Here is a 26,278-nt window from a genome sequence, read left to right as displayed (position 1 = left end):
ACGAGATTTCACTTTATTGGCCAGCCTGGTCTGATCTCAGACAATCCACCCACTTTAGCTTTTCAACGTATATTATTCATTGATCTTTAAAAAGTCTATGTGCTCATATTATTTTGAATAACAGTAAAGATTTGTTTAAATATAAGATGACATTTTACAGGATGGTTTTATTCAGAAAACTGTAGGTAGTAGGACAGAATTTTAATATGCATTGCTTGATAAACTGTACGGTGGTTCCAGCCACTGAGAACAGTATCATAGAAATAGGAGGAAAAAGACAGTAAATTCAAGTTTGCATGTATTGATTTATGGTGACCAGGAGACTGCAGGAGATGCTTCCTAGCAGGTGGATATAAATGTCTAGTAGACTGAAGAGAGAAGTTCAGAATGAAAATACACATTTCAGTTTGTCATCTATAATACACTGAAAACCTGCCATGTTTGTGTCACGGCATCATTATTTCTAACCCTAGGGAGCTAAGGAAGGATTTAGGGAATATGGATAAAGAGATGGAAAAGGAAGAGAGAGAAATAGAGAAGTAAGAAGAATGGCAGAAAGGAAAAAGAGGAAGATTATTAAAGAGAGGGAAAAATGAACATGGCAGTTAGTCTCACACAAATGGGAGGAGACAGTGGATATTAAAGAATGGGAGAGTAGTTTTCAATGTATTTTGCTTCCCTCTTGCTTGATATTGCAAACTCTCATGTTTGAGCCAGTATAATAATGTTCCCTCTTATGTGCCCTACCATAATGATGGATACATGTTTGGTGTTAAATACTTGAGATTTGAGTGGGAAAAAGAAGATATTAGAAAAAGTTTGAGTAAATTGTGAAATATTACCTAACTACAACCTATAAAATATGAATGTCCAAATTGAATTGTAGAAGTAAACCTGGCCGGGTGCAGTGGTTCATGCCTGTAATCCCAGCACTTTGGGAGGCTGAGGTCGGCGGATCACAAGGTCAGGAGTTCAAGACCAGCCTGGCCAACATGGTGAAACACCGTCTTGACTAAAACTACAAAAAATTAACTGGGTGTGTTGGTGCGTGCCTATAATCCCAGCTACTCAAGAGGCTGAGGTAGGACAAACGCTTGAACCTGGGAGACCAAGGTTGCCGTGAGCTGAGACAGAGCCGCTGCACACCAGCCTGGGCAGCAGAGTAAGACTCCATCTCAAAAACCAAAAAACAAACAGTAAACCTAAACAGAACTATAATGGGAAGATAGGTCTATGATTCTGAGATAAAGAAAGCTTTCTTAAGTAAGATAAAACCACTAATCTATGAAAATTGACATTTGACTATATAAGGCTTTAAAGCCCTGATATGAAAGGTATAAACAAAGTTAAAAGTCATATAACAAAATACATGCAAAACCTATTTATTGAAAACTACAAAACATTGGATATGCCATGTTCTTGGATTAGAACACTCAATACTGTTAAAATATAATTATCCTTCAAATAATTGTTAGAATAAATGCAGTCCCAGTCAGAATCACCGGAGGCTTTTTTCTGGTAGCAGTTAACAAGCTTCTTCTAAAATATATATGAAAATGTAAAGGACCTAGAAAATTAAAAGCAATTTCAAAAAAGAGTAAATTGGAAGACTAATCACTACCTTACTTCTAAGCTTTATTATAATGGTACTGGCATTGGATTGACAAATAGACCAATGCAGTACAATTATCAGTCTAGAAGTAGATTATTCACAGTGATTTTATTTAATTTTTTTTAGAGAGGGTCTCACTGTCATTCAGGCTGGAGTGCAGTGGTACAGTCATGGCTCACTGCAACCTCGACCTCCCAGGCTCAGGTAGTCCTCCTGCCTCAGCCCCCACCAAGTAACTGGGACTACAGGCATATGAGACCATGCCCAGCTAATTTTTGTAGTTTTTGTAGAGACAGGGTTTTGCCATCCTGTTGCCCAGGCTGGTCTTGAACTCCTAAGCTCAAGCGGTCTGCCTGCCTTGGCCTCCCAAAGTGCTAGGATTACAGGTGTGAGCCATCAAGTCCAGCCCTGATTTTCAATAAAGGTGCTAAATTAATCTAATAGGATATCATCAGTAAATGAGCTAGAACAACTGGATAGCCATATTTTTTTTAATTGGCCTTTATTCTGTCAAAAATCAATTAAAAATGGATTATAGACATAAAAATTGAAAGGTCTAGAAAAAAATAGATTATTTTTTGCAACTTTGGGTTATGCAAAAAAAATTTTAGAACCCCAAAATCAGAAATCATAAGAAATAAAGCTTATGTAGAAGACATTATCAACGTTTCAAAGATGTTGTTAGGAAGACAAAGACCAGGACAAAATATTCACTATGCTTATATTGGAGAAAGGTTTGATTGACCTAAAATATATGAAGAACACAACTCAGTAAGATGACTAAATTTAGAAATGGGCAAAGGGTTGGGACATAATTACCCAAAGTAAATATGTGAATGGCCAAAAAGCACATGAAAAGACTTAATATCATCATTTATCAGGAAAGTGCAAACGTAAACCACAGTGAGATACTACTATACACCAACTAGGATGACTAGAATTAAAAAGATTGATAGCACAAAGAGTTGGTAGGATAAAGAATAACTGGAACTCTCATACATTGCTGGCAGGAATGCAGAATGGTAAAACTGATTTAGAAGTTTCTTAATAAAGTTAAAATCATACTTAGTATATCAACCAGCATTTTCATTCCAGGTATTTACCCAGGAGAGAGAAAAACTTTTTTACAGAAACACTTCTCTTTTTATTAACCACCTTCACTCCTCACAGAAACCCTTCTGTTACAGATGTTCATAATCATAATAGCTTTATTTTTAATAGCAAAAAGCTGGAAAAACATTAATATCCATCAACAGATGAATGGACAAATTATACCATATCCATATAATGGAAATCTACTTAGCAATAAAAACAAATGAATTACTAATAGAGATAACATAGATAAATCTTAAAAACATGCTTAATGAAAGAAGGTAGATGTGAAAAAGAGTGCATGCTGATAATTATCTTTACATGAAACTATAGGAAAGTCTATAATCAGTCATTTTTAATATAAGGAAAAACTTAACCCTCCTATTTTGACAATTATATGTGCATCCGTAGCTCAGCCTTTTATAACTAAGTTCAGGGAAGAGTGGTTTGGACTTTGATTAACCACACAGAAGTAGCTGTGTGTTAAATACATAGCTTGAAAGATCATCTTAAAATAAGTTAGTTTTTTTCAAAAGGGTCTTGTCCCACACATCAGTATCAGTTATTTCAGCTAGTTTTAGATTTCATGCTGGTACAGCTATCAATAAGCTTTATTAATAATTTATTCTTGGTAATTGATTAATTTTTGCATTTCTGGCAGAAACCTCTTTGGCATCTGATGGAACTTCAAAGCCTCTTCCCCAATAATTTTACCAGTTCTTCAAAAGTCTCTAGCAAGGGTGTTCTGCTCACTTATACTTGATTCTGAGTTTTGCATTTCCATCTCTGATCTTCCTCAATTCATTATGATCAACTGCTTGTTGTTAGTTTTTTTGTTTGTTTGTTTGTTTTAGATAGGGTCACTCTCTGTTGCCCAGGCTTTAGTGCAGTGGTGCATCTTGGCGTACTGCAGCCTTGACCTCCTGGGCTCAAGTGATCCTCCAAACTCAGCCTTCTAAGTAGCTGGGTCCACAAGTGCTTGCCACCACACCTGGCTAATTTTTAAATTTTTTGTAGTTACGGAATTTTGTCATGTTGCCTAGGTTGCTCTCAAACTCTTGGTCTTAAGCAATCCTTCTGCCTCAGCATCCCAAAATGCTGAGATTACAGGTGTGAATCACCAAACCTGGCCCAGTATTTATTAATACTTTTTTTTCCTTTTCTTTTCTTTTCTTTTTTTTTTTTTTTTTTTTTGAGAAAAGGTCTTGCTCTGTTGCCCAGGCTGGAGTACAGTGGCATATCTCTGCTCACTGCAAGCTCCACCTCCCATGTTCAAGCAAGTCTTGTGCCACAGTCACCCAAGTAGCTTGGATTACAAGTGTGTGCCACCACGCCCAGCTGATTTTTATATTTTGAGTAGAGACGAGTTTCACTGCGTTGGCCATGCTGGTCTTGAACTCCTGGCCTCATGTAATCCTCACAGTTTAGCCTCCCAGAATGCTGGGATTACAGGTGTGAGCCACTATCCCGGCCTACTTTTTAAATTCATATTTCATTTAAATATTTATCATTTAAGGCTCATGCCTGTAATCTCAGCACTTAGGGAGGCTGAGGCAAGCGAATCACTTGAGGTCAGGCATTCAAGACCAGCATAGCCAACATGGTGAAACCCCATCTCTACTAAAAAAAATATAAAATTAGCCGGGCATGGTGGTGGGTGCTTGTAGTCGCAGCTACTCAGGAGGCTGAGGCATGAGAATTGTTTAAACCCTTGAGGCAGAGGTTGCAATTAGCTAAGATCATTCCACTGCACTCCAGCCTCAGCGACAGAGCAAAACTCCATCTGAAAAAAAAATTATTATTAAAAAATACATATAAATTGCATAGTGGCCAGGTGTGGTGGCTCATGCCTATAATCCCAGCATTTTGGGAGGTGAAAGCAGGCAGATTTCTTGAGCCCAGGAGTTTGAGACCAGACTGGCATGCCCCACTGTCCAGTTTTTCACATCAAAACATTATTTTTTCTTTGGAAGTTGACCTAAAAAGCATTTTTTTTTTTAAACTGTGGGTAGCATGTTGGAATATAACTTCACTAAGTTATCAGCAGTAAAACTTGATACAGGTAGGAAGCTGATATCTGTAGCATTTGATTTAGGTGGCAAAAAGGAAGAGGAGGGGAACTGATGTTGGCTATTTTGAATACAGAATACTATTGCACTTTTCTCCTCATGTTGATCTCATTTGTAAGCAAGTTCAAGGAAGCTCACTAGCTAAGTGGCCTTGGATAAGCTATTTAATGAGCTAGTTCCATGATGTTATCTTTGAAAGTCCCTTCCCTTTCTAAAATCTTAGGTCTTAGGAATCTATGTGTTGGTAAAATACTCTCTTGTGCTGTAGACCAGTCTGACCCCTTAGTTATGTGTGGAATGTGCTGCGCTGTGTTTAAAGCCAAGTTTAGATGTTGATGTTATTGCAAAGTGACTCTTCTTTTGTGATCTAAAGATTTCAAAAAGTATACGTTTTTTAAATGGTCATGTTTTAAGCAGCTTTCAGCTCAAGAAGTGAAAATAACTATTAGTATAGTTAGTATTAGCGGCAGTGCTGGAATTTTTGTGAAGAATTCAGTATTTCCCTGAAGGTGTTTATATGTAAATATGTTTTAAGTATATTTATTTTAGAAAACAGTTCTACAAAAAGAAAGTGTGTTTAGAAAAGCAAGAAGGTAGAACATGTATTGATACCACTTTCCAAAGCATGTCTGAAACATTTTAAGATCTTTATATTCACTTAACAAATAAAAATCCATGGAATTGCAAACATCCTCTTGGTTTGAAAATATATTTTAGCAGATCTGTCATCTAAATGGAAATACATAGAAGCAGAACTTACTGTACTTTTAGGCTGGGTGCGTTGACTTACCTCTATTATCCCAGCCCTTTGGGAGGCTGAGGTATGAGGATTGCTTGAGCCCAGCAGTTTGAGACCAGCCTGGGCAGCATAGTGAGGCTTTGTCTCTACAAAAAATAAAAAATTAGCCAAGTGTGGTGGCACACACCTGTAGTCCCAGCTACTTGGGAGGCTGAGGCGGGAGGATTACCTGAGCCCAGAAAGTCAAGGTTGCAGTGAACTGTGATCATGCCACTGCATTCCAGCCTGGGCAATAGAGAGAGACCTTATCTAAAAAAAAATTTTTTTTTTAATTTCACAAAGCCTTCTTAATGGGCTAGATATTGGATCCAGGGTGAAGTTAAACTTATACATCAGTACTGAAATAATGTTATCAAAACTATTTATATTCCTACTTAAGAAGATTGGATGGAGGAAGTAAGTGATACTGTTCTTTGAGCCTATAAAACTTAAAACATATTTATCCAATTCATTGGCCAAAGACTGCCACTTCCCTTGGTTTAGAGTTTGGGTGAGATAAGAAATGTTCATCTCTGCTTAAGTAAACATTCCAGGTTCTGGTTTTTAATTAAGAGCAAAAATGTAAACTTTTCTTTCTTCTGATATTCCTTGGACATATGCTTAAATCTTAACACGTCATTTTCCTATATGTTAGGGGGCTTCTCTTCTGGATTGTAGAATCAGGGTCCTGAATTCATGCCTTGTTTTACTGCCCAGATTTGTGACACTGAGGATGTGTGCATTAACTTCACATTACGTCTTCATCTGTACAGCTATACAAATTACTGTCATTTCTATCTTTCCAGGTTTAGAGTCATGGCTTTGGAGAAAGCAAAAGGGAGGAATTTAATTTCACTTAATGTTCAGGCCTCTGTGATCCTGTAATGTGGTTGTAACTGATTTATAGTTGGCAAAGCTTATAAATATATGAGGTCTTCTTCCAGAATCTGTGAATAAGTGATTTATATTTCACCACTTGGGACAAAAATGTTAGCATCTCTTTGAACACAGTCAGATTGATACATCTTGAGTCTTTAATCTTTTCATTTCAAGAATGGTTCTTTTCCTTCATTCTACCACTCTACTTTTTAAACTTTATATCCATTCTTTTTGCGAACATTTTCTACATTTGTTGACTCTGCTGCTTTCCTTTCACTCACATCTTTACCTCCTGTAATCTGATTTCTACCCACACTACTTTACTGAATCTGCTGTAGCCAGGGCCACACTGTGTTTGCTGCACAGTCTAAGGAATAGTCTTCAGTGTTTCCTGTCTCAGGAAACTGCTACCCGCTTTCTCCTTGAAACAGTCTCCAGTGATACCACATTTAACAGATTTTCCTCTTCTACTTCTGATAAAAGCCAAACCTCCTTTGTAGACCTTTCTTTTTCTACCCATGATTTAAATGCTGTTCTTACTCAGAGGACTCTCTTGAGCGTACTTTGCTTCTCATGATACTGTTTTCCCTAGAGACCATTCATTGCTTTAGTCATAATCTGATGATTGCAAAAGTTCTCTTTGGTGTCAGATCTATATATCAAACTGTCTATTGGACATCTTCACTCGACTATTATAATAATCTGCAAGTGATATAAACCTACTTCATCATAACTTCAGGCTAAAGAGGGAGATGTTGTCTCACAAAACTAAACTTCTGGTGCACAGGTGAAACTGATCTTAGGGATGCCTAGAATCAGAGATTCATGTCATCTTGACTTGCCACTTCTCTTTTGCCTCTGCTTGTCAGCATTATTATCTCAAAACTATCTACCACATGAGGTATAGGATATTATTGACTAAGGACATCTTTAAAGTCAACAGCTTGGCAGTCAGCAAGAATAAATAGGTTTAACTCTTTGTCCAACTGCAGATAGAAAATTGCCTGACAAAGATTCTGATAGACTCAGCTTGGTTTGCCGTGGTGGGATGTATAGTATTTTGACCAACACACATTCTGGTGATGACAGTGGGAGTGGTAGCGATGTAATAGCTCAATTTACAGACGAAAGCCTAACTTAACCCCTACCCATTTTTCATGTACAGTTCTAATTCCAGAGGATAAGGTGATAATTTTGTTTATGGTTTTTAATGAACTGTACCTGCTTATCTCCTTAGAGTTCATTGCTATGTCAATTACTGTCTGAGTTGTCTGTGAGAATAAAGGACTCAACTGAAGAAACCTATATGAAAATGGTCATCAGTTATTTCTTCTTGGAATTAGAAACTTATATGTGGCAGTCATGTTGTAATTAGTGATTTTTAAAAAATAACTCATTAAAATAATCCATACTTTTGTAGCCATAAAATAGGATGCCCCATGAAGGCAAAGATTTCTGTCTGCTTTCACTACTACACCTAGAACTTGACACTCAAAAAGTTGCTCAAAAATAACTTGTTGAATGAATATCAGTTTGTTAAAATCTTGATTTTTTTTTCAGTGTTTACTTTTTTGGGTAATATTTATTTTAAGAAATAAAAGTTTTCAAGAATAAGTAAAGTTAACTTTTTTTTTACTTTTTCTTTTTTTTCCCCCTAGACTATCTGTTATAGTCCCTGGGTCAAGACAACAATTTTTATACCTTCGTGGTGGTTCAGAAAGGAGTCTCTGTAGAACCAGAAGCAAAGAGAGGAAACACTCTGAATTTTTCATTATTAAATTGACCGTGTAAGATACTTGACTTCCAGGAACGAAACACAGTGAAATAATAAAATTTCATCTTGGCATCACTGGATATTCATCGTATTGAGGAGCGTTTCTTGTGGAACTTCCTGAATTGAGATTTGGAACCTTCATTGGTGCTCATTTACACTGTGGACTGTAAGCATGAGTGAATTCTGGTTGTGTTTCAACTGCTGTATTGCAGAACAGCCTCAGCCTGTAAGTATGAAGTATGTGGACACATCAGGTGGGGTGCTTATTAAACATACTATTGGTTCTCAAACTGAGAATTGGGATCCTAGCAGTAATTGCAAAGTAGTGCAAGAGATTATAGCAGAGAATAGTTCAGTGGAACTCAACATACGTTAAAAAAAAATAATGTTTTTAAAGTAAATACTGTATGTCAAGAACTTTGCTAGATTATTCATTTTAGATTCCTGAGAGGATGTATTCTTTTGTCAAATAGCTTCTGGAGGAACAGTGAGAGAGAAAGGAGACAATAACCTGAGGTAAAACAGATGCATCAGCCTTGGAGGTCAGTGGATGGAAGATGCGGCAGCCAGATGCCATCATATTCTTCTCAGCTTACCATCTCATTTTCCTCAGATTAACCCTCTGAGGAGCATATCATTGTCCTTATTTTTCAGTTGAAGCAGGTTCAGTTTTTTGCCCAAAGTCATATAGATTATAAGTGATATTGACTGACTTCTTGGTGTATGCCCTGTTTTTGTGTCCTCTAATGTATGCACATATTGTTACCTCTACCAAAATCCTGCCCTCCAGCCTCTAAATTCCCTCCTTCCCTCCCTCCCTTCCTTCCTCTTTCTCTCTGTCCCCCTCCCTCCCCCCTTCCTTCTTCCCTCCCCTCCTACCTCCTCTCGTTTCCTTTCCTTTCTTCTTTTCTTTCCTTTCCCTGTCCTGTCCTGTCCTGTCCATCTTCAGAGTTTCACTCTTGTTGCCAAGCTAGAGTGCAATGGCATGATCTCGGCTCACTGCAACTTCCACTTCCTGGCTTCAAGTTGCAGTAAGCCAAGATCACACCATTACACTCCAGCCTCAGCCTCCCAGGTAGCTGAGATTACAGACATGCAGCACCATGCTCCGCTAATCCTGAGGTCAGGAATTCGAGACCAGCCTGACCAATGTGGTGAAACCCTGTCTCTACAGAAAATTCAAAATTTAGTTGGGTGTGGTGGCAGGCACCTGTAATCCCAACTACTCAGGAGGCTGAGGTAAGAGAATCACTTGAACCCAGGAGACAGAGGTTGCAGTGAGGCAAGATCACATCATTGCATTGCAGCCTAGGCAACAAGAGGAAAACTGTGTCTCCAAAAATAAAAATTAAAAAATAAAAAAGAATTTTCAGTAATTCAGTTAGAAGCATGGTATATATCTTCATTTATGTAGAACCTTTAATATTCTTTTTGTAAAGTTCTAAAACTTCATTACATAAACTTGCACATTTCTTGTTAGACTTGTTCTAGTTATGGCTTTTACTGTATTTCCTAGCTGGTTATTACTAGTGCATAGGAATCTAATAATTCTTATATGCTAATTTTTTATCCAGACATCTCACTGAATGCTTGTGAACACTTGAATTAGTTCATTTATTTTTGAGATGGAGTCCCGCTGTGTCGCCCAGGCTAGAGTGCAGTGGCACGATCTCAGCTCACTGCAACCGCCACTTCCTGGATTCAAGTGATTCTCTTGCCTCAGCCTCCAGAGTAGCTAGGATTACAGGTGTGTACCACCACGTGCAGCTAATTTTTTGGTGTTTTTAGTAGAGATGGGGTTTTGCCATGTTGGCCAGGCTGGTCTCGAACTCCTGACCTCAGGTGATCTGCCCACCTCGGCCTCTAGAGTGCTGGGATTGAGCCGTGAGCCACTACTTCTGGCCGAATTAGTTTAATAGTTAGCTGAAATGCATATATCTTACAGATGTCTCCAAATAGTGACTTTTTAAATCATTTTCTATTTAAATTATTTATCCTTTTGGAATCTTAGCTGAATTTTCTAAGGCCTTCAGTATAATGGTCAGTATTGCCAGTGATAGCTGAACATCCTTACTTATCCTGATTTGTTATAATCTGTGATACTATTAGAAATGACATTTTCGGTAGTCAAGGACTCTCAGTAGGAACACTTGAGTCATATTGCCATATTGTTTTAAGTATGCCCTGTAATCTTTTTTTTTTTTTTTTTTTTTTTTGAACATATTATACTGGGTAAAAGGAACCAAGGTAAATAGGCCCTTAGTGTGGTGTTTTATCTGGTTAGGGATTAGGCCATTTTTACTATTTGCTGTAGCTATAGGTGTTGGAGGATAAAATTTCATCTGGTGTCCTTGTTTTTGTCCCTTGTCTTTGTGTTTCTCTAGAGACTTCTTAAATAAGATCTGAGGCATGCTGTTGTTTCATTTGCAATCCCCTATGGTACAGGAGCCCTGTAGATGTGGTGGTAAGGTGTGGGGGAGGGGAGGGAGACGTATTGTATTGCTATGATTATGTCTCAGTCTTTCAGTGAGCCGGTGCATATTTTCTGTGACCTACACAAAATGCTTCTCAGTTTTGTTTTTTACCCCTTAGGTAAGGCACAAAAGGGTAGAGGAGACTGGAGCTGGATATTTCCCTTCTCCCCAAGTTGGTTTTTGTAAAAAACTAGTTGATTAGGCTCTGGTAAAATAGTTTCTCTTCAAAGCAAACCTTGTTAAGAACAGAATGCTCTGGTGTATTTTAGTATGGCTGCCCTTCCCTTCTTTTTGCTGAAACACAAATTTTTCTCTGATCTTCACGTGGGAATCTGGTAGGGTTCCCTGAGGAAAAACCCACAAAGCATAGGGGTTCCCTAAGACTAGTTTCCCCTGGAGTCTGTCGTTCACGCTGAGCATCCTGCTATTCATCAATTACAGTTTAGGTTTTCCTACACTGGTACTGGATCCTGTAAAGGTTTCTGCTGGTTGATTTCTCTGTGTCCACTTGCCTGTCTATAGTTTTAGGGGAAGCAGTTTTCTCTGTGACCTCACTTCTCTGATGGATCTAAGAAGAGATATTGTCAGTTTGATCGGCTTTGTTTTTGTTATGTGGATAGGAATGATGACTTCCAAGCTCCTTATATACCAGATCAGAAACCAGAAGTCAAGTTGCCATATTTTAAAACCTTTACTTACTGCCAGTATTCACAGGGTATGTAATAAAGTGAATTCTCTTCAATATATTATAAATGTATACTTACCAAATAGCTTAAATAGGAAGACACAGATTAGGTATTTAAATAGCAGGAGCATAAGGCACTGGAGTTATGAGACTTCAGAAATATGTTTTCTGCTACACAAAGGATTTGCAACTTGAGTTTCTCTCATAGTGAAATGGGAAAAGTTCCCTTGTCCCACTTGGAGGTGAGTGATGGGGCCGTGGCTTGCTTCTTCACTGCCCTGCGGCTCACACCTCTAGGGGAGCATACAGATGGGCAGGCTATGGGGCTCCAACCCCACGGCAGTGTCTAGGGGTGAATCTTCACAGCTGAAGCCCCAGTGGGCTTACAGGTGCTCCTTTAGTTTGCCATCTATAGGTGGCTTATAACTAGCTCAGTTAGACCCTCTGCTTTATCACAAGGACAGGGCTTTTTCTGTATACTGGGTTTTTGCTTTGGCATACCAGAAGAATTGGATCATATATGGGCCTGGAGAATGAGTGCAAAGTTTTACTGAGTGGAATTAGCTCCCTGCCAATGGGGGAGCCAGAAAGGAGATGATTTTCCCCTGGAGTTAGATCTCTTGGCAGCCCCAGCTCTCCTCCAACTGCCCCAGCCAAAGACTGCCCCAGCCAAACTTTGCCTCATCTCACTGGTTAATGGCCTGCTGGCGTGCTGGCATTTGTTGGTGTGTTCTTCTGCAGGTGTGCTCCCCCAGTATCCTCTAGCCATCAGCCACTTGTGTCTTCCTCCACTGTTGTGCTCCTCTCGATGTCTGGCTGCCTGTATGTCTGCCCGCTAAGATCCTGGGTTTTTATAGGCCTAGGATGGGGACATTGCGGGCCAGGGTGGTCTTGGAAAATGCAACATGTGGATGCAAAACCAGGAGTGCCTGTCCCACCTATGTCCATGGGGGTGGAGTCCTAGCCAGGGACCTGCCTTTCTCTACCCAGCACATTCCTGTCTCCCCCGCCATATCATTTAAAGGGACCATACTCTTCTCTTCCCAGCACTTCTGTATCAATACAACATTTAATATGGTGTTTGTTGTTGTTTAATGAATACATATTTATGTGAAATATTTCACAAAAATTCCATGGACATCTGATTTCTTACCTTTTTGATTCCTGAGAAAAGTTACACAAAACTTAATGGGGGTTTGTGGTCACCATAATGGAGGAATAGCTTGCTTGTTGGCATCAGGAAATAGATGTAAAGAATCACTAATGATTTTTGTTTCTTTACATTATACAAAAACATACCCTTGGCATTCTAAACAGTATTAAGGCTGCCTTATCTGAAAGCTGCTTGATCATCTGCTAAAGTTTTCTTTTCTAAAGTATTTACTGAAATAAATTGCTGCATGCCAACTCTCCCACTCATTCCCTATCACCCCCTGCTCTTGCACATTCCATGTGTGCGGAAAGGAACAACCCAATATTAGGAAGAAAATAGAATGCATTTTTCTGAGTATAGTAGAATAATCATTTTTCTCTTCCTACTCCTTCATTTTAATGTAGTACAATACAGAGTATACTAGAGCCCCAATGTTTTGAGCTGTGATAATCCAAAACATGTTAACTGATTATAAATGCTATAGTTGCTGTGGCTAGATATAGCTAAGGTTTTAATTGGATGGTTGCTGCCTTGTAATTTAATTTTTTAAAAAGATTTGTTAGCTCTTGACAGAACTATAGTGAATTCTTCACCAGCTTATGGAGGGTCAAAGTATTGGCAAACTTCTAAGGTAGTTTTCAAAACAAGGAACCCTGATTTACAGAAGAAAAACGACTTTTCTGTTAATTTTATTTGCATTCTCATCTAATGTTTTCTCACATAGCACTGATTTTTTTTGTAATGCTATTTGTCTCTGGAATGGGTTACTTTGTTTTTGTTCCTGGCTTTTTTTTTTTTTGAGACAGAGTTTTGCTCTTTTTGTCTAGGCCGGAGTACAATGGTATGATCTCGGCTCACTGCAACCTCCGCCTCCTGGGTTCAAGCGGTTCTCCTGCCTCAACCTCCCAAGTAGCTGGAATTATAGGCAGCCACCACCATGCCCAGCTTATTTTTGTATTTTTAGTAGAGACGAGGTTTTGCCATGTTAGCCAGGCTAGTGTCAAACTCCTGACCTCAGTTGATCCTGCCTGCCTTGGCTTCCCAAAGGGCTGGGATTACCAGCATGAGCCACTGAGCCTGGCCTTTTGTTTTTGTTTTTTGTTTTTTTGAGAGGGAATCTTACTCTGTCTCATGAGGTGGAGTGCAGTGGTTCTATCTCATTTCATTGCAACCTCCGCCTCCTAGGTTGAAGCAATTCTCCTGCCTCAGCCTCCCAAGTAGCTGGGATTACAGGCATGCACCACCACACCCAGTTAATTTTTGTATTTTAGTTGAGACAGTGTTTCACATTTTTGGCCAGGCTGATCTTGAACTCCTGACTTCAAGTGATCCACCCACTTCGGCCTCCCAGAGTGCTGGGAATTAAAGGCATGAGCCACCACGCTTGGCCTTCGAATGTGTTATTTTGGACATGTATGCAGTTACTGTACATTTGTAACAATAACACTCAGGTATTTCTACAATGATCTAGGTAGTAGTGAGATAACAGTGAGTGCAACAGATGTTATCTCTACCATCATGGCTCTCTAGTGGAGGACATATATACTGTACAAATAGGTGTATATGATACCAGGTGCTCTGTGGAAAAAGCAAGAAAAAAGCGAATGATGTGGGAGAATTGGGGATATTAATCTATATAGTGTGTTCAGGGAAGGCTTCTCAGATTAAGTGCTATATAGGTACAAGTTTAAGGGAGTAAGCTACACAGACACCTAGGGCCCAGCATTTTACTCAGAAGGACTAGTAAATGCAAGGTTGGGTGTGTGAGCAGAACATCAGACAAGGCAGAGTGGCTGTGAGGCATGGGGCCATGGTGGGAATGAGGTGAAAGAGGTAACCAAAGGCCAGTTCATGTTTGGCCCTCCAGGTCATGAAAAGATATTGGTTTTTATTCTTGTGAAACAGGAAATCATCTAATGGTTTAGAGCAGCAAACCAAAGTATGTGGAAGAATACATACTTTTTCTAGTGGTTTGACTTACTGTATGCTCAGACTGAAAGCACTGACAAACCATACTGCACACTGTAGGCCAGTGAGCAACCTCACTCCTTCATGCACTCTCAGTCTATTCAGCTCTCTGGAGCTGAGTATGGAATCTGTTCTGCAATAAGGTTGCTTATGCCCTCCAGTGGCTTTTCTTTCTGCCGTTTGTTGTTTGGATGCATAGTTTTAACCTATAATAGTTGGAGTTGGGGCATGAGGATGTGTGCAAGTGATGGTGCTGGACTTGCCACAATGAAAGAAAGGAAGTGCACTGTGCTTGGTGTTTAGACAGTTCAAGGTTTCTTCAAGGGAAGTGGCTGAGGAAACCGAGTGGAGATAAATCAGACAGCTAGGGATTGCTATAAGACCTTAGACATTTTAGAAAACATCAGAATCATTACTGCAGCCTCAGAGAATGAACCAACAATTCCGTGAAAGGTGACTAGAGGAAACTCTAGCTGAGGGCACTCCATGAGGGGATTTATGTAAAACAGAAGAGTGATTGCCCAAATATGATGGATCTCCATAGCTACTATGCTATAATAACTTCAGATGGCACAGATTTGTAGAGAACTTCCATTTTCAGGAACCACATTTTACACCCTAAATTAGGTATGAGTATAGTAAAAGTGCCATCTTTTTTCCTTTTTCTGAAAACACAAATGTGCATGTTCCTGATTTAATTTCACACAGAATCACATTATAAAACTGTAGTCATCTCAAAACACTTAACTAAATGAATTTACTTAATGAAAGAAGAAAATTAGCTTTATCAGTTGAGAAATGAAAAATAACCCTACTTTTTAGAAAAACATCATAGAAGACTGATTCAAACGTTTTAACTGTGCTACTAAACCTAGAAATTCTAAAGACTAATATACTGGAACTACCTCCCCTGCGTTAGGACTGACTACCCTATTTTCTTGTAGATATAGTCACTTTGGAATGTAGTAGATGGTATTCACTGTATATTGTACTTCTTCAGCTCCTTTAACTGTGGAGATAGTTTGAATTTGTCTATATGTACTCGAAAACAAACTAGCAAGTCTGTTTTCAAAACTGTGAAACAAACAGGTTCTGGTGTTCCAATACTGTTGTCTGTGCCCTTAACCAATTAGGAACTGTTGGTAAGCTAGTGTCTGTAGCATTCAGTATGAGTTCAAGATGGGGAAAAGGGGTAAGAAGGCAGTAGAAAACTATTTATGTTTTGAAAGTATAATACTTTTATAAGTTTGTAGAAACTTATAAAACTATAGAGAAAGAATTTTGCTTTAATGCTTTTCCGTTCAGATTGGAGGTGTTTTGTTTTGTTTTGTTTTTGTTTTTGTTTTTGTTTTTAACTACATACTTCAAGAGGAAGCAAGCTATTTCTTAGTAAACCATGTGGTTGTTGCAATTTTTAGTTACTTAAAATGTGATACCAGCAAAAGTAATCAATAATAGTCTTTAAAACAAAAATTAAATCTTTTTTCAAACTGTAATATATTTGATACAAAAAATAGAAAACAGGCCAGGTGCAGTGCCTTGCACCTGTAATCCCAGCACTTTGGGAGGCTGAGGTGGGAGGATTGCTTGAGCCTAGGAGTTATAGAGACCAGCCTGGGCAACATAGTAAGACCCCATCTCTACAAAAAATTTTTAAAGCTAGCTGTGTGTGGTAGTGTGTGCCTGTAGTCCCAGCTACTTGGGAGGCTGAAGTAGGAGGATTGCTTAAGCATGGGAGGTTGAAGCCGAGTGAGCCAGGATTGCACCACTGCACTCTGGCCTGGGCAACAGAGTGAGACCCTGTCTCAAAAAACAGATTATGTATCTATATAACATGTAATGATATACAACAATAAACAGATTTAAACTCCTACCCAATATAAATGGCCTATTGTTGGACATTTGAGTAGTTTCTAGTTTTAAGTTTTTTTTTTCTATTACAAACTATGCTGTAAATTCTTGTACATATCTCACTATATACATGACTTTGAGTATACTTGTTTCTGTAGCATATATATCTAAAAGTGGAAATACTGAGTTGTGGGGTGTGAGCATGATCAGTTTCACAAGATAGTGCCAAATTATTTTGTAAAGGGATAATTGCTCCCACATTCATGTGGTACAGTTTCACTTTCACAACATCTTCATTAATGCTTGATGTTTTCTCACATTTTAATTTTTGTCAGTCTGGTGGGTAAGGTGGGATTTCATGGTATCGTTCTTTTCTGATTGCTAGAGAGGTTAAGCAAAGCACTTCATGTGTTTGTGGCGCAGTATGGTTTCCTTTTGTGTGAAAGACATACCTGTTTGTGTCTTTTGTACATTTTAAAAATTTCTTATTTATTCATAGACTTCCCTTTTATGTTCTGAATACAAATTTTTTATTGGTTATGTGTGACTTAGCAAAGTACCTTTTTTGGCTTATATTTTTGTGCTTAAGAATGTTTTCTTACCTCTCAGTCATAAGGATAATTCACCCAAATTTCCCTGTAAAAGTGGAATAATTTTGCCTTTTACATAGAAGCCTCGAATAGATTTTTGAAGAAAGGATTTAAGTGTATTTATTTTCCATATGGGGAACCCTCTGTCCCACGACTTAATCAGAAGTCTTTCCCTTCCCCACTGGTATGCACTGTACATTATCAGGCTTCCGTATATGCATGAGCCAGACTCTAGATTCTGTTTCACCATTTGTTCATCCTGATGCCAATACAGGATGATACACAGTGTCTTCTATTTGCATTAATATTGTTTTGATATCTGGGAGGTCAGATCCCTTTGTCTTTTTTCATCTTTTGTAGTGTTTTGCCAATCTTAGTTCTTGACTATGACATATCAATTTTAAAATTAGTTGGTCAGGTTTTTCATAAGGCCTGTTGGGATTTCAGTTAGACCTGTATTGAATCTCTATATAATTCCCATTTGTGAAACTGGTGTGTCTTCATTTTTAAACTATTTCCATAAAGGCTTTTTTAAACTTAAGCTTTTAAACATATTCAGAAGTAGACAATAGTATAATGAACCCCATGTACCCATCTCCCAACTTGAAGAACTTTAATTCTTGTTGGATCTTCACCTTATTCCATCCACTTTATCCTTTCCTCTATTATTTTAAAGCCAAATCTGAGATATTATATCATTTTGTCCATAAATATTTCAGTATCCCTAAAAGATAAGGACTCACAATGTAACCACAATACCATTTTAATACCAAAAATTAATAATTTGAAAGGATTTATTTTACATATAAATGTACAGTATAATTATGAAACATATTATGAAGCACATATTATTCATTAAGAAATAGGATATTGCCAGAAGCTTCCTTGTGTCCTTTCCAATTACACACATCCCTATTCTAGCACCTGGAGGAACTGCTGTCCTGATTTTTATGGTAATCACTTCCTTGTTGTGTTTTATGATTTTACCATGTATATATGTATCCCTAAACTATATAATTTAGTTTGCCTGTTTTAACTTTAAATGGAATCATTACTAGTTGTAATCTTTTGTGTTTTCTTCTTTAATCCAGTGGTAGCTGGGACTACAGGCACGTGCCACTATGCTGGACTAATTTTTGTATTTTTAGTAGAGACAGAGTTTCACCATCTTGGCCAGGCTGGTCTTGAACTCCTTACCTTGTAATCTACCTGCCTCAGCCTCCCAAAGTGCTGTGATTACAGGTGTGAGAATTTTTGTACTTTTAGTAGAGATGGTGTTTCACCATCTTGGCCAGGCTAGTCTTGAACTCCTGACCTTGTGATCCATCTGCCTCAGCCTCCAAAATGCTGGGATTACAGGCGTGAGCCACTGTGCCTGGCCCCACTAGGTAGTTTTTCTGATCCTCTCCCTCCTCCTATCCTCTACCCTCACATCGGTCTTGGTATCTGTTGTTCCCCTCTTTGTATCCCTGTGTACTCAATGTTTAGCGCCCACTTATAAGTGAGAACATGTGGTATTATGTTCCTCTGTTAGTCTTCTTAGGCTTATGGCCTCCAGCTCCATCCAGGTTGCTAAAAAGGACATGATCTAGTGCTTTTTTATGGCTGTGTGGTATTCCGTGGTATACATGTATCATGTTTTCTTTATCCAGTCTACCATTGATGAGCATTTAGGTTGATGCCATGACTTTGTGATTGTGAATAGTGCTACAATGAACATACGTGTAGATGGGTCTTTATAGTAGAATGATTTATGTTCCTTTGGGTATATACTCATAAGGAGGTGCTGGGTTAAATGATACTTCTGTTTTCACTTCTTTGAGAAATTGCCATATTGCTTTCCACAGTGGCTGAACTAATTTACATTGCCCCCAGCAGTGTATAAGTGTTCCCTTTTCCCTGCAGCCTCACCACCATCTATTATTATTTGACTCTCTCTCTCTCTATATATATATGAAAATTATATATATATTTTATATATATATAATTTATATATATATATGTATATGGAAAAATTGTATATATGTAATTTCTTTTTTTTTTAGACAGAGTTTTGCCCTGTTCCCCAGGCTGGAGTGGTATGATGTCGACTCACTGCAACCTCTGCCTCCCGGGTTCAAACAATCCTTGTGCCTCACTCAGCCTCAAGAGTAGCTGGGACTACAGGGGTGTGCCACCACACCCAGCTAATTTTTTGTGTTTTTGTAGAGATGGTGTTTTGCCATATTGCCCAAGCTGGTGTCGAACTCCTGAATTCAGGCAATCCACCTACCTCAGCCTCCCAAAGTGCAAGGATTACAGGCATGAGCCACGCCGCCCAGCTGGACTTTTTAATAATAGTCATTCAGCTGTTAATCTTTAGAGCCAGTGTTTCTAAACCATTAAGCCATCAGTATCACTTGAAATCTTGTTAGATATGCAAATTCAAGCCCCACCCCAAACTTGCCCAGTCTGAAATTATTCTGTGACTAGAGCTGAGAAACGTGTGTTGAACAAACCTTCTCAGGATTCTGATGTACACTACAGCCTGAGAACCACTGCTTTAGAGGTTCTGCCCAATACAAAAACTAAAACAGTGACAACAGTTAAAACCTCTCTGGAGCACACAGCATTTCTATGAAACAGAGAAAATTAATTCAGCAAATAAGTATTTTTTATGCAGAAATGTAAACTCTATTAGAATTGGCATTACATTGTTTACACCTTCCAAATATAATAGGTTCTTGAGAGATACTTGGCGATAATATTAGATAAGATAAACAATTTTTAGAGAACTGAGCTGACATTGTTTCTTTAAAAAAGCCTTTTATTCATTCAACAGTCATTTATTGTCTACTATGTGTCAGGCACAGCTACTGTTACAGAAGAACTCTTAGTAGTGTAGGAAAATCAAACAGTAAGCAAGTAAGTTACAATACGATGTTTTAAGTACTATAATTGAAATATGAGCCGTGAGCTCTGAATGTTCAGAACAGGAAATATCCAACATCCTTAACTCAGAATGTTATGTTTGAGCTGGGTTTCAAAGAATGAGAAGACCGTTGCCAAGTAGGGACAGACTTGGGGCAAAGGCATTTCATATAGTTTGTTGACATTACTACCATAAAAGGTATTTTCGTTTTTTGTGTCAATGAATTCCACTAGGAAGATCATTTTTACCAAAAAATGTCAAATCCATTTTTTATATTATTACAACTTTTGTTAGCCTTTTTTCCTGTACTGTGAACTAGATTGATTAACTTGGAAGCAGCTCATACACCCGGGGAACCACTGTCACTGGCATCATAGAAAAAAATAACCGCTTGTTTTAGAAATGCCTGGTTCCTAATTATACTGTTAAAATTTCAAAAAACTAATGTAGCTTATTTCAGAGGTTTCCAAACGTTCCCTAACAATTCTGTAATTTGTTCATGGTGCCTCTAGGCCAAGAGAAATACCGTATAGACTTGTTTGTTTATTTTTATTTTTTTTGAGACTGAGTTTCGCTCGTCGCCCAGGTTGGAGTGCAGTGATGCAATCTCAGCTCACTGCAACCTCCGCCACCTGGGTTCCAGTAATTCTCCTGCCTCAGCCTCCTGAGTAGCTGGGATTACAGGTGCGTGCCCTGACACCCTGCTAATTTTTGTATTTTTGGTAGAGACGGGGTTTTGCCATATTGGCCAAGCTGGTCTTGAACTACTGACCTCAGATGATCTGCCCTTCAGCCTCCCAAAGTGCTGGGATTACAGGTGTGAGCCACGGTGCCTGGACCAGATATGTTTATTAACTAATTTGGTACAAACAACTTAGTAAAGATTTATGTCCCAACAACTTATTTGCCTTGAAAAACATAGATATAAATTGAAAGGACAAATTTTTTTAACTCTTAAATAACCAGTTACATACTTATGGTGTGTTTGTGCCTGTAAGGATTATACAATTTCTCAAACTGGAATCAGACTGAACACCACCTTATTTTCTGGTTCCATGTTGACTTTTGCATAGTGCTTGAGTTTTTTTTTTACAGCAACCACTGAAAACTTAGCTTCACAAAGATATGCTGTTGTAAAGAATGTATGTTCTCATATTGAGGTTACAAATTATCTGAAGCTAGTAGTTCGTACAGTGTCAAACACACATTGAGCATCACTGTGTTTCCCTTAAATTGAAAATATCCTCTGGCACCCCTGGGTTTTGCTGGGATGCCTCGACATAATTTGGAAACAGTGGGCTTATTAGATACAATTCCTGGATGTAGGGATTCAGTTACACAACTCAGCTGACTTTCTCTAGGTCATGAAGTTGAGTCAGTAGCGTAGCTTTCAACCTTTCATTTACTTTGGCCACATTTGCGTAATTGCTATGTTATACCCTGAAATTTCCAGCTTTTTTCACAGTACCAGATGGCAGGTATCTTCATTTTCTTTATTCACTCTGTCTATTTCTAGAACTACCTCAGGCTGTACTATCTTGTACTCTTACTGTAGGCCTCGATGAGACCTGGCCTTCATTTGCTTCTCAGTGATGTGTTTGCACACTATGCTGCCCAGAGAATAGTCTTTGGGGAAGTTTTAACTTTTGAGTGATTAAGTTATTACCATTTTCTACGAGCTAGAGTTGATCCACATGTCCAAAATGTGAGGTAGAATATGGTTATATACATAGTTGTTTAGATAAGGATGCAAACAAGGTTAACACAGTAGCAAATCCTTTGAAATTAACCTGTTTCTCTCCTCCTTGCATATATTCCAAATTATATTAGTTCATTATCTTTAATAATTATGATATAATTATGTAAAAAGTCATGGGAAGAGACATTTTGCCTAATGCCCCCTCCACGCTAACACGACAGTTTATTTGGGTCTCTGGTGCTTTGCCTTATGCAGAATAAAAGTTAATATTTTAAGGATGATAAGTATTCAGATGGTCGATGGTCTTAACAAAGTTCCCTATAAAGAATTTGTTTCCAGGAAACACGGTGACTCTGCTACGGACAACAGTTAATATGTATCAGAGCAGAGTGCACCATTTCCTGTTTTTCTTTGTGGAGGTCCAACTCTGGAATTCCCCTTTTTTGCCCATGACTATTCTTTTTTTCTTCTTCTTTTGAAACAGAGTCTTACTCTGTCACCCAAGCTGGAGTGCAGTGACATGATCTCAGCTGACTGCAGCCTTCCCCTTCGCCCCTGGGGTTCAAGCAGTTCTCCTGCCTCAGCCTCTCGAGTAGCTGGGATTACAGGCGCCTGCAACCATGCCTGCCTAATTTTTTTTTAATATTAATTTTTCCATAGTTATTGGGATACAGGTGGTATTTAGTTACATGACTAAGTTCTTTAGTGGCGATTTGCGTGATTCTGGTGCACTCGTCACCAGAGCAGTATTACACTGCACCATATTTGAGGTCTTTTATCCCTCGCCCCTGCCCCACTCTTCCGGAACCCCAAGTCCCCAAAGTCTATTGTATCATTTTTTTGGCCTGCCTAATTTTTGTATTTTTAGTGGAGACAGGGTTTTGCCAGGCTGGTCTTGAACTCCTGACCTCAAATGATCCACCCACCTCGGCCTCCTAAAGTGCTGGGATTACAGGCATGAGCCACCATGCCCAGCCACCCATGACTATTAATACAGCACACCAAACAAGTGTGCCATTCCTTAAATGTCCACATTGTGCCCGAAAATACTGTATTTTTATATTTTAGAATATTTAATTATATTTAAATCCAGGTTTTTGATAGAGTGTTACAGGAAAGAGTGTAAAGAACATCTCCACCTGTGTCTGGATCCACCTTTTCTGCCTTCTCAGGAACCTTGTAATGTTGACAGTCTACATTCTTTGTGTTCACTTTTTCTTTTTTCTTTTTCTTTACCTCTTTTACTGGATCTTTCTCATTAGAAATCGAGCATAATGAATTCTCTGCCATCTTACAGGGGAAAATTCAGTCTCTCCTCATTTCCTTTTCTCCTTTGAGTTACTCACCTGTCTTCTTCCTGTCCAGAAGGCCAGACTTTTCTTCCAAGTAGTCTATTCTCTTTCTCCATTTTCTGCTTCTTAGACCTACCTTAATCCCCTCCAGTGTGTCTCGTCCCATTACTCCACTGACATGGCACTCACTAAGGTGCCCATCGACTTGATATTGCTGAGTCCAGTGCACATATTTCTGCTTCAATTGACCTTTCATCACCTTTCAGCTCTGTTGCCTGCCCCCTCTTGACACTTGTACACACATTCCTGATTTTCCTATTGACTTTCAGGCTGTTTCTTTCTGGCCTCCTCTGATGGCTTCTTCTCTACCCAATCACAGAAATCTGGTTTGTCTAGGAAATCTCATTAACTTGGCTTTGTTAAGCTGGCCATTCTCTGTCTCTTATCTCCAATTGGGATTCTTTTTAGAACCCAGTGAATTGCACACACTCTACTGAAATCTGGTCTGTGCATATTTCTTAACTCCTCCCTCTTGCTCAGTTACCAGATCCAGCCTGCAACCAAATGCTGTTGATTTTATCTACTGACCACTTCTCAAATCTATCCATTTCTTTCCACCTGTGTTATTAGTTGAATGCACATAATCCCTTTTCACCAACATTAATAACTTCTTTTGACCTCTTCTAACCTGTTTTCTACCTGTAGCTATTGTGGAATAGTCTTCTAAAGCTATTTGATCATGTTATTCCTCTGCTTGAAAAGCCTTTCGGTTACTTCCCATTGTTCTTGGGAGGATCACACACTTCAGTCCTTCACAAACGCTATGTGATCTGGTTCTTGCTTATGTTACCATTTTTATCTTAGATCTTTACCTTTACTATGCTTGCGCAACACAGTTGCTCCTTTCAGTTTCTGGACAGCTGAGTTCCTTCAGCCTTAGGGAGGGAAGAACTGGAAGCTTCTTTCATATCTCACAAACAGATTAGATGCCATGAAGAAACCTTTCAATACTAAGGTCTGACTCCCAGCTCGGTATAGTTCAAGTTGAAAAATATTCACTATTTTCACATTTATATATGTAAGTTACCTAACAACACAGTATGATAGAAGTAAGCTGAAGTCTTCCCCATCCTTTGCTTTTCAGTGTGAGGGTAGCTTCTTGGGAACTAGTTTTGTTATCAGCTTTTGACTATTCTCCCACAGTAATCATGTTTGCTGAATTATTATGTGTGAGTGTGTTAATACACCTCTTTCACAAGCATGTCTGTTCATTCTTTTTGGGTGAGATGGGTGGTGGCCTGAGCACACCATGGTTTCTGTTCTCCCCCAATACAGTCCTGCAGTAACTGAACAGAATAAATCACTTAATATGGGGGTATAGACCAAGTGGAGCCTTTTGGTAAGCTCTAAACACCCCCTTCCAGAGGAAATGATGCAGAATGAGAACTGTTAGGAGTTGCTTCTGCCTGTTCACAGGACAAGGAATGATCAAGACGACTCCTAGTGGTCTGGAAGTAGGTCTGATTCTCTGGTATATGCCACCACCCCCTCTGCTTGAGAGGGCCCTCTGGCTGAGCCAGGTGGTTCTCTCTGCGTTATCAGAAGCAGTTATCTTTACTTGTTGACTGCATAAGGCCTTAGAAAGCGTCTGTTGTCCTGCACATGCCACTGTCTTGTGGAACTGTGACAAGAACCTAGAAGCTTCCCTCTCTACCTGTCAGTCAAGGAGCTCACTGGGGAAGAAATCCCAATAATTTTCCTGCCCACATACTGAGAAATTTATATCCTCTGAGGGTAAAGATTACATTTGGATATGCCAGGACAAACAGCTTCCTAATAAGGAAAATTTAGTGGAAAGGTGATATTATTAAGAGAAAAAGGCACAAAACTGTTAGCATCTTTTTTCCCTACTTACTCCTAAAAAAGATAAACTAGCATTGTTTCTTAAGGGTAATTTATAGAATTATGCTTTATCATTCCAAACAAAAATAGTATGAAGAGAAGTATGTTGAATGGGGTGGTTGGACATAGACAAACTGAGTCTGTGAAAAAGATGGGGAACAGCGGAAAAGACCAGTGCATTGCTGGGATGCAGCACTCCAGATGAAAGGATGGTTGTAGGTGTCATGTCTGCCATTAAGGGCAGGGAGTCTTTGTATGAGGCACCTGTAAAGTCATCAGAGGCAGCAATATGCAAGGAAAAGATAGCAGGAAACCAGTGCACTATGCTAAGAAATAGAAAAAAAAAAAAATAGACAAAAGCCTCTTTTGACTTTATACCATTTTAACCTGAAAGTTTTATATGATCGTATGGAACAGGGCCCCAAAAGACAGACAATTTCTTACCACCTTTCAAAAAAGGGCTGGAAGTAAAACTAAACGTGTTCAAATAATGAGAATACTTTGTTCTCTACTGTTACAGACTTATAATTGTATAGTTAAGTGTTTTTAGGGAAAAGAGTGAAAAACTATAATACAGCTTTTTCAGAGATTAAAAAGTATTGCAATGACATGTCAAAACAAAGAGCCTCTGAAAAATAACCATAATGGAAAAATGAAATTATGTGGCTACTACTGAAAAAATGTAGAGCTGGGGTCAGCAGACTACCACTTGCAGGCCACATCTAGCCTGTCACCTGTTTTTGTAAATAAATTTTTACCAGAACACAGCTACACTCATTTAATTTCATGTGATCTGTAGCTGCTTTCATACTACAATAGCAGAGTTGAGTCAAAGCTACCATGGAGACTTTATTGGCCTGCAAGCTTATAATATTTACTATCTAGCATGGACCTCTGAAAAGGATCAAGTGCAGTTATTTTCCAATGCAGTGAAATTATGAAGATAAATAAAGAATGAAAATATAAGACTTGGAAGATTATAGACACACACGTTCAAATGTCCACATGGCAGTAACTCCAGAAATAGCAAAATGAACAAATGGAGCAATTATCAAGAACTAACAGGATAAAACTTTTCAAAGATACAGAAAACCTGTGTTTAGACAACTGTGTGCCATGTAGAATTAGTAGAAAGAAAACCCAACAAACTTGGAGTTGAGCTAATGTCATTGCTGAATTCTAAAGATGAAGAACATCAATATTTCAAAGGAAAAGCGTCAAGCGTTTTAATTTATTTTTTTATTTTTTGGTTTCTAATCTATGACAATATAAACGAGAGGAGAGTAAAACAATGTATATGGACTTCTACAATATATGCATGGACTCTCTGCTTTTGCGGTTTTGTAGAAAATCACGTTCTAACCCTGAGGAACTGTCATATGGGACTGTCTTGATAAAATTTTGGGGTTTATCAGGATCATGCCAGCATTTCCATAGATAAAGACATAAAAGTATTATGTTCAAAGGCAGCTAATCCAACAAGTTTATAACTTGGCTTGGTTTTGAGGAAGCTGCAATTTCAGGAGAAGTATACCATGGAAGGAAGTAA

General features: G+C 38.6%; 1 protein-coding gene across 7 annotated transcripts in view; it reads left to right on the top strand.

The window, feature by feature from the left end:
* CDC42SE2 (CDC42 small effector 2) overlaps positions 1 to 26,278 on the top strand; it is a 96,078-nt gene that overhangs the window by 55,241 nt on the left and 14,559 nt on the right. For 6 of the 7 annotated variants that reach the window (XM_032260554.1, XM_032260505.1, XM_032260432.1 and 3 more), the window contains one exon: positions 8,089 to 8,430. In XM_032260554.1, coding sequence (XP_032116445.1) covers positions 8,377 to 8,430 — 54 coding nt within the window. In that variant the 5' untranslated portion in view covers positions 8,089 to 8,376. Of the gene's footprint in view, positions 1 to 3,140; positions 3,150 to 8,088; positions 8,431 to 26,278 lie in introns of all 7 variants that reach the window. The other variant, XM_032260386.1, reaches the window with a different exon arrangement.

Source organism: Sapajus apella, unplaced genomic scaffold, assembly GCF_009761245.1.
Source record: "Sapajus apella isolate SASKATOON/1434 unplaced genomic scaffold, GSC_monkey_1.0 scaffold1, whole genome shotgun sequence".
NCBI classification, from domain to species: Eukaryota; Metazoa; Chordata; class Mammalia; order Primates; family Cebidae; genus Sapajus; species Sapajus apella.
The sequence above is the reverse complement of the archived record's forward strand: the minus strand, read 5'-3'. Positions and strand labels throughout refer to the sequence as shown.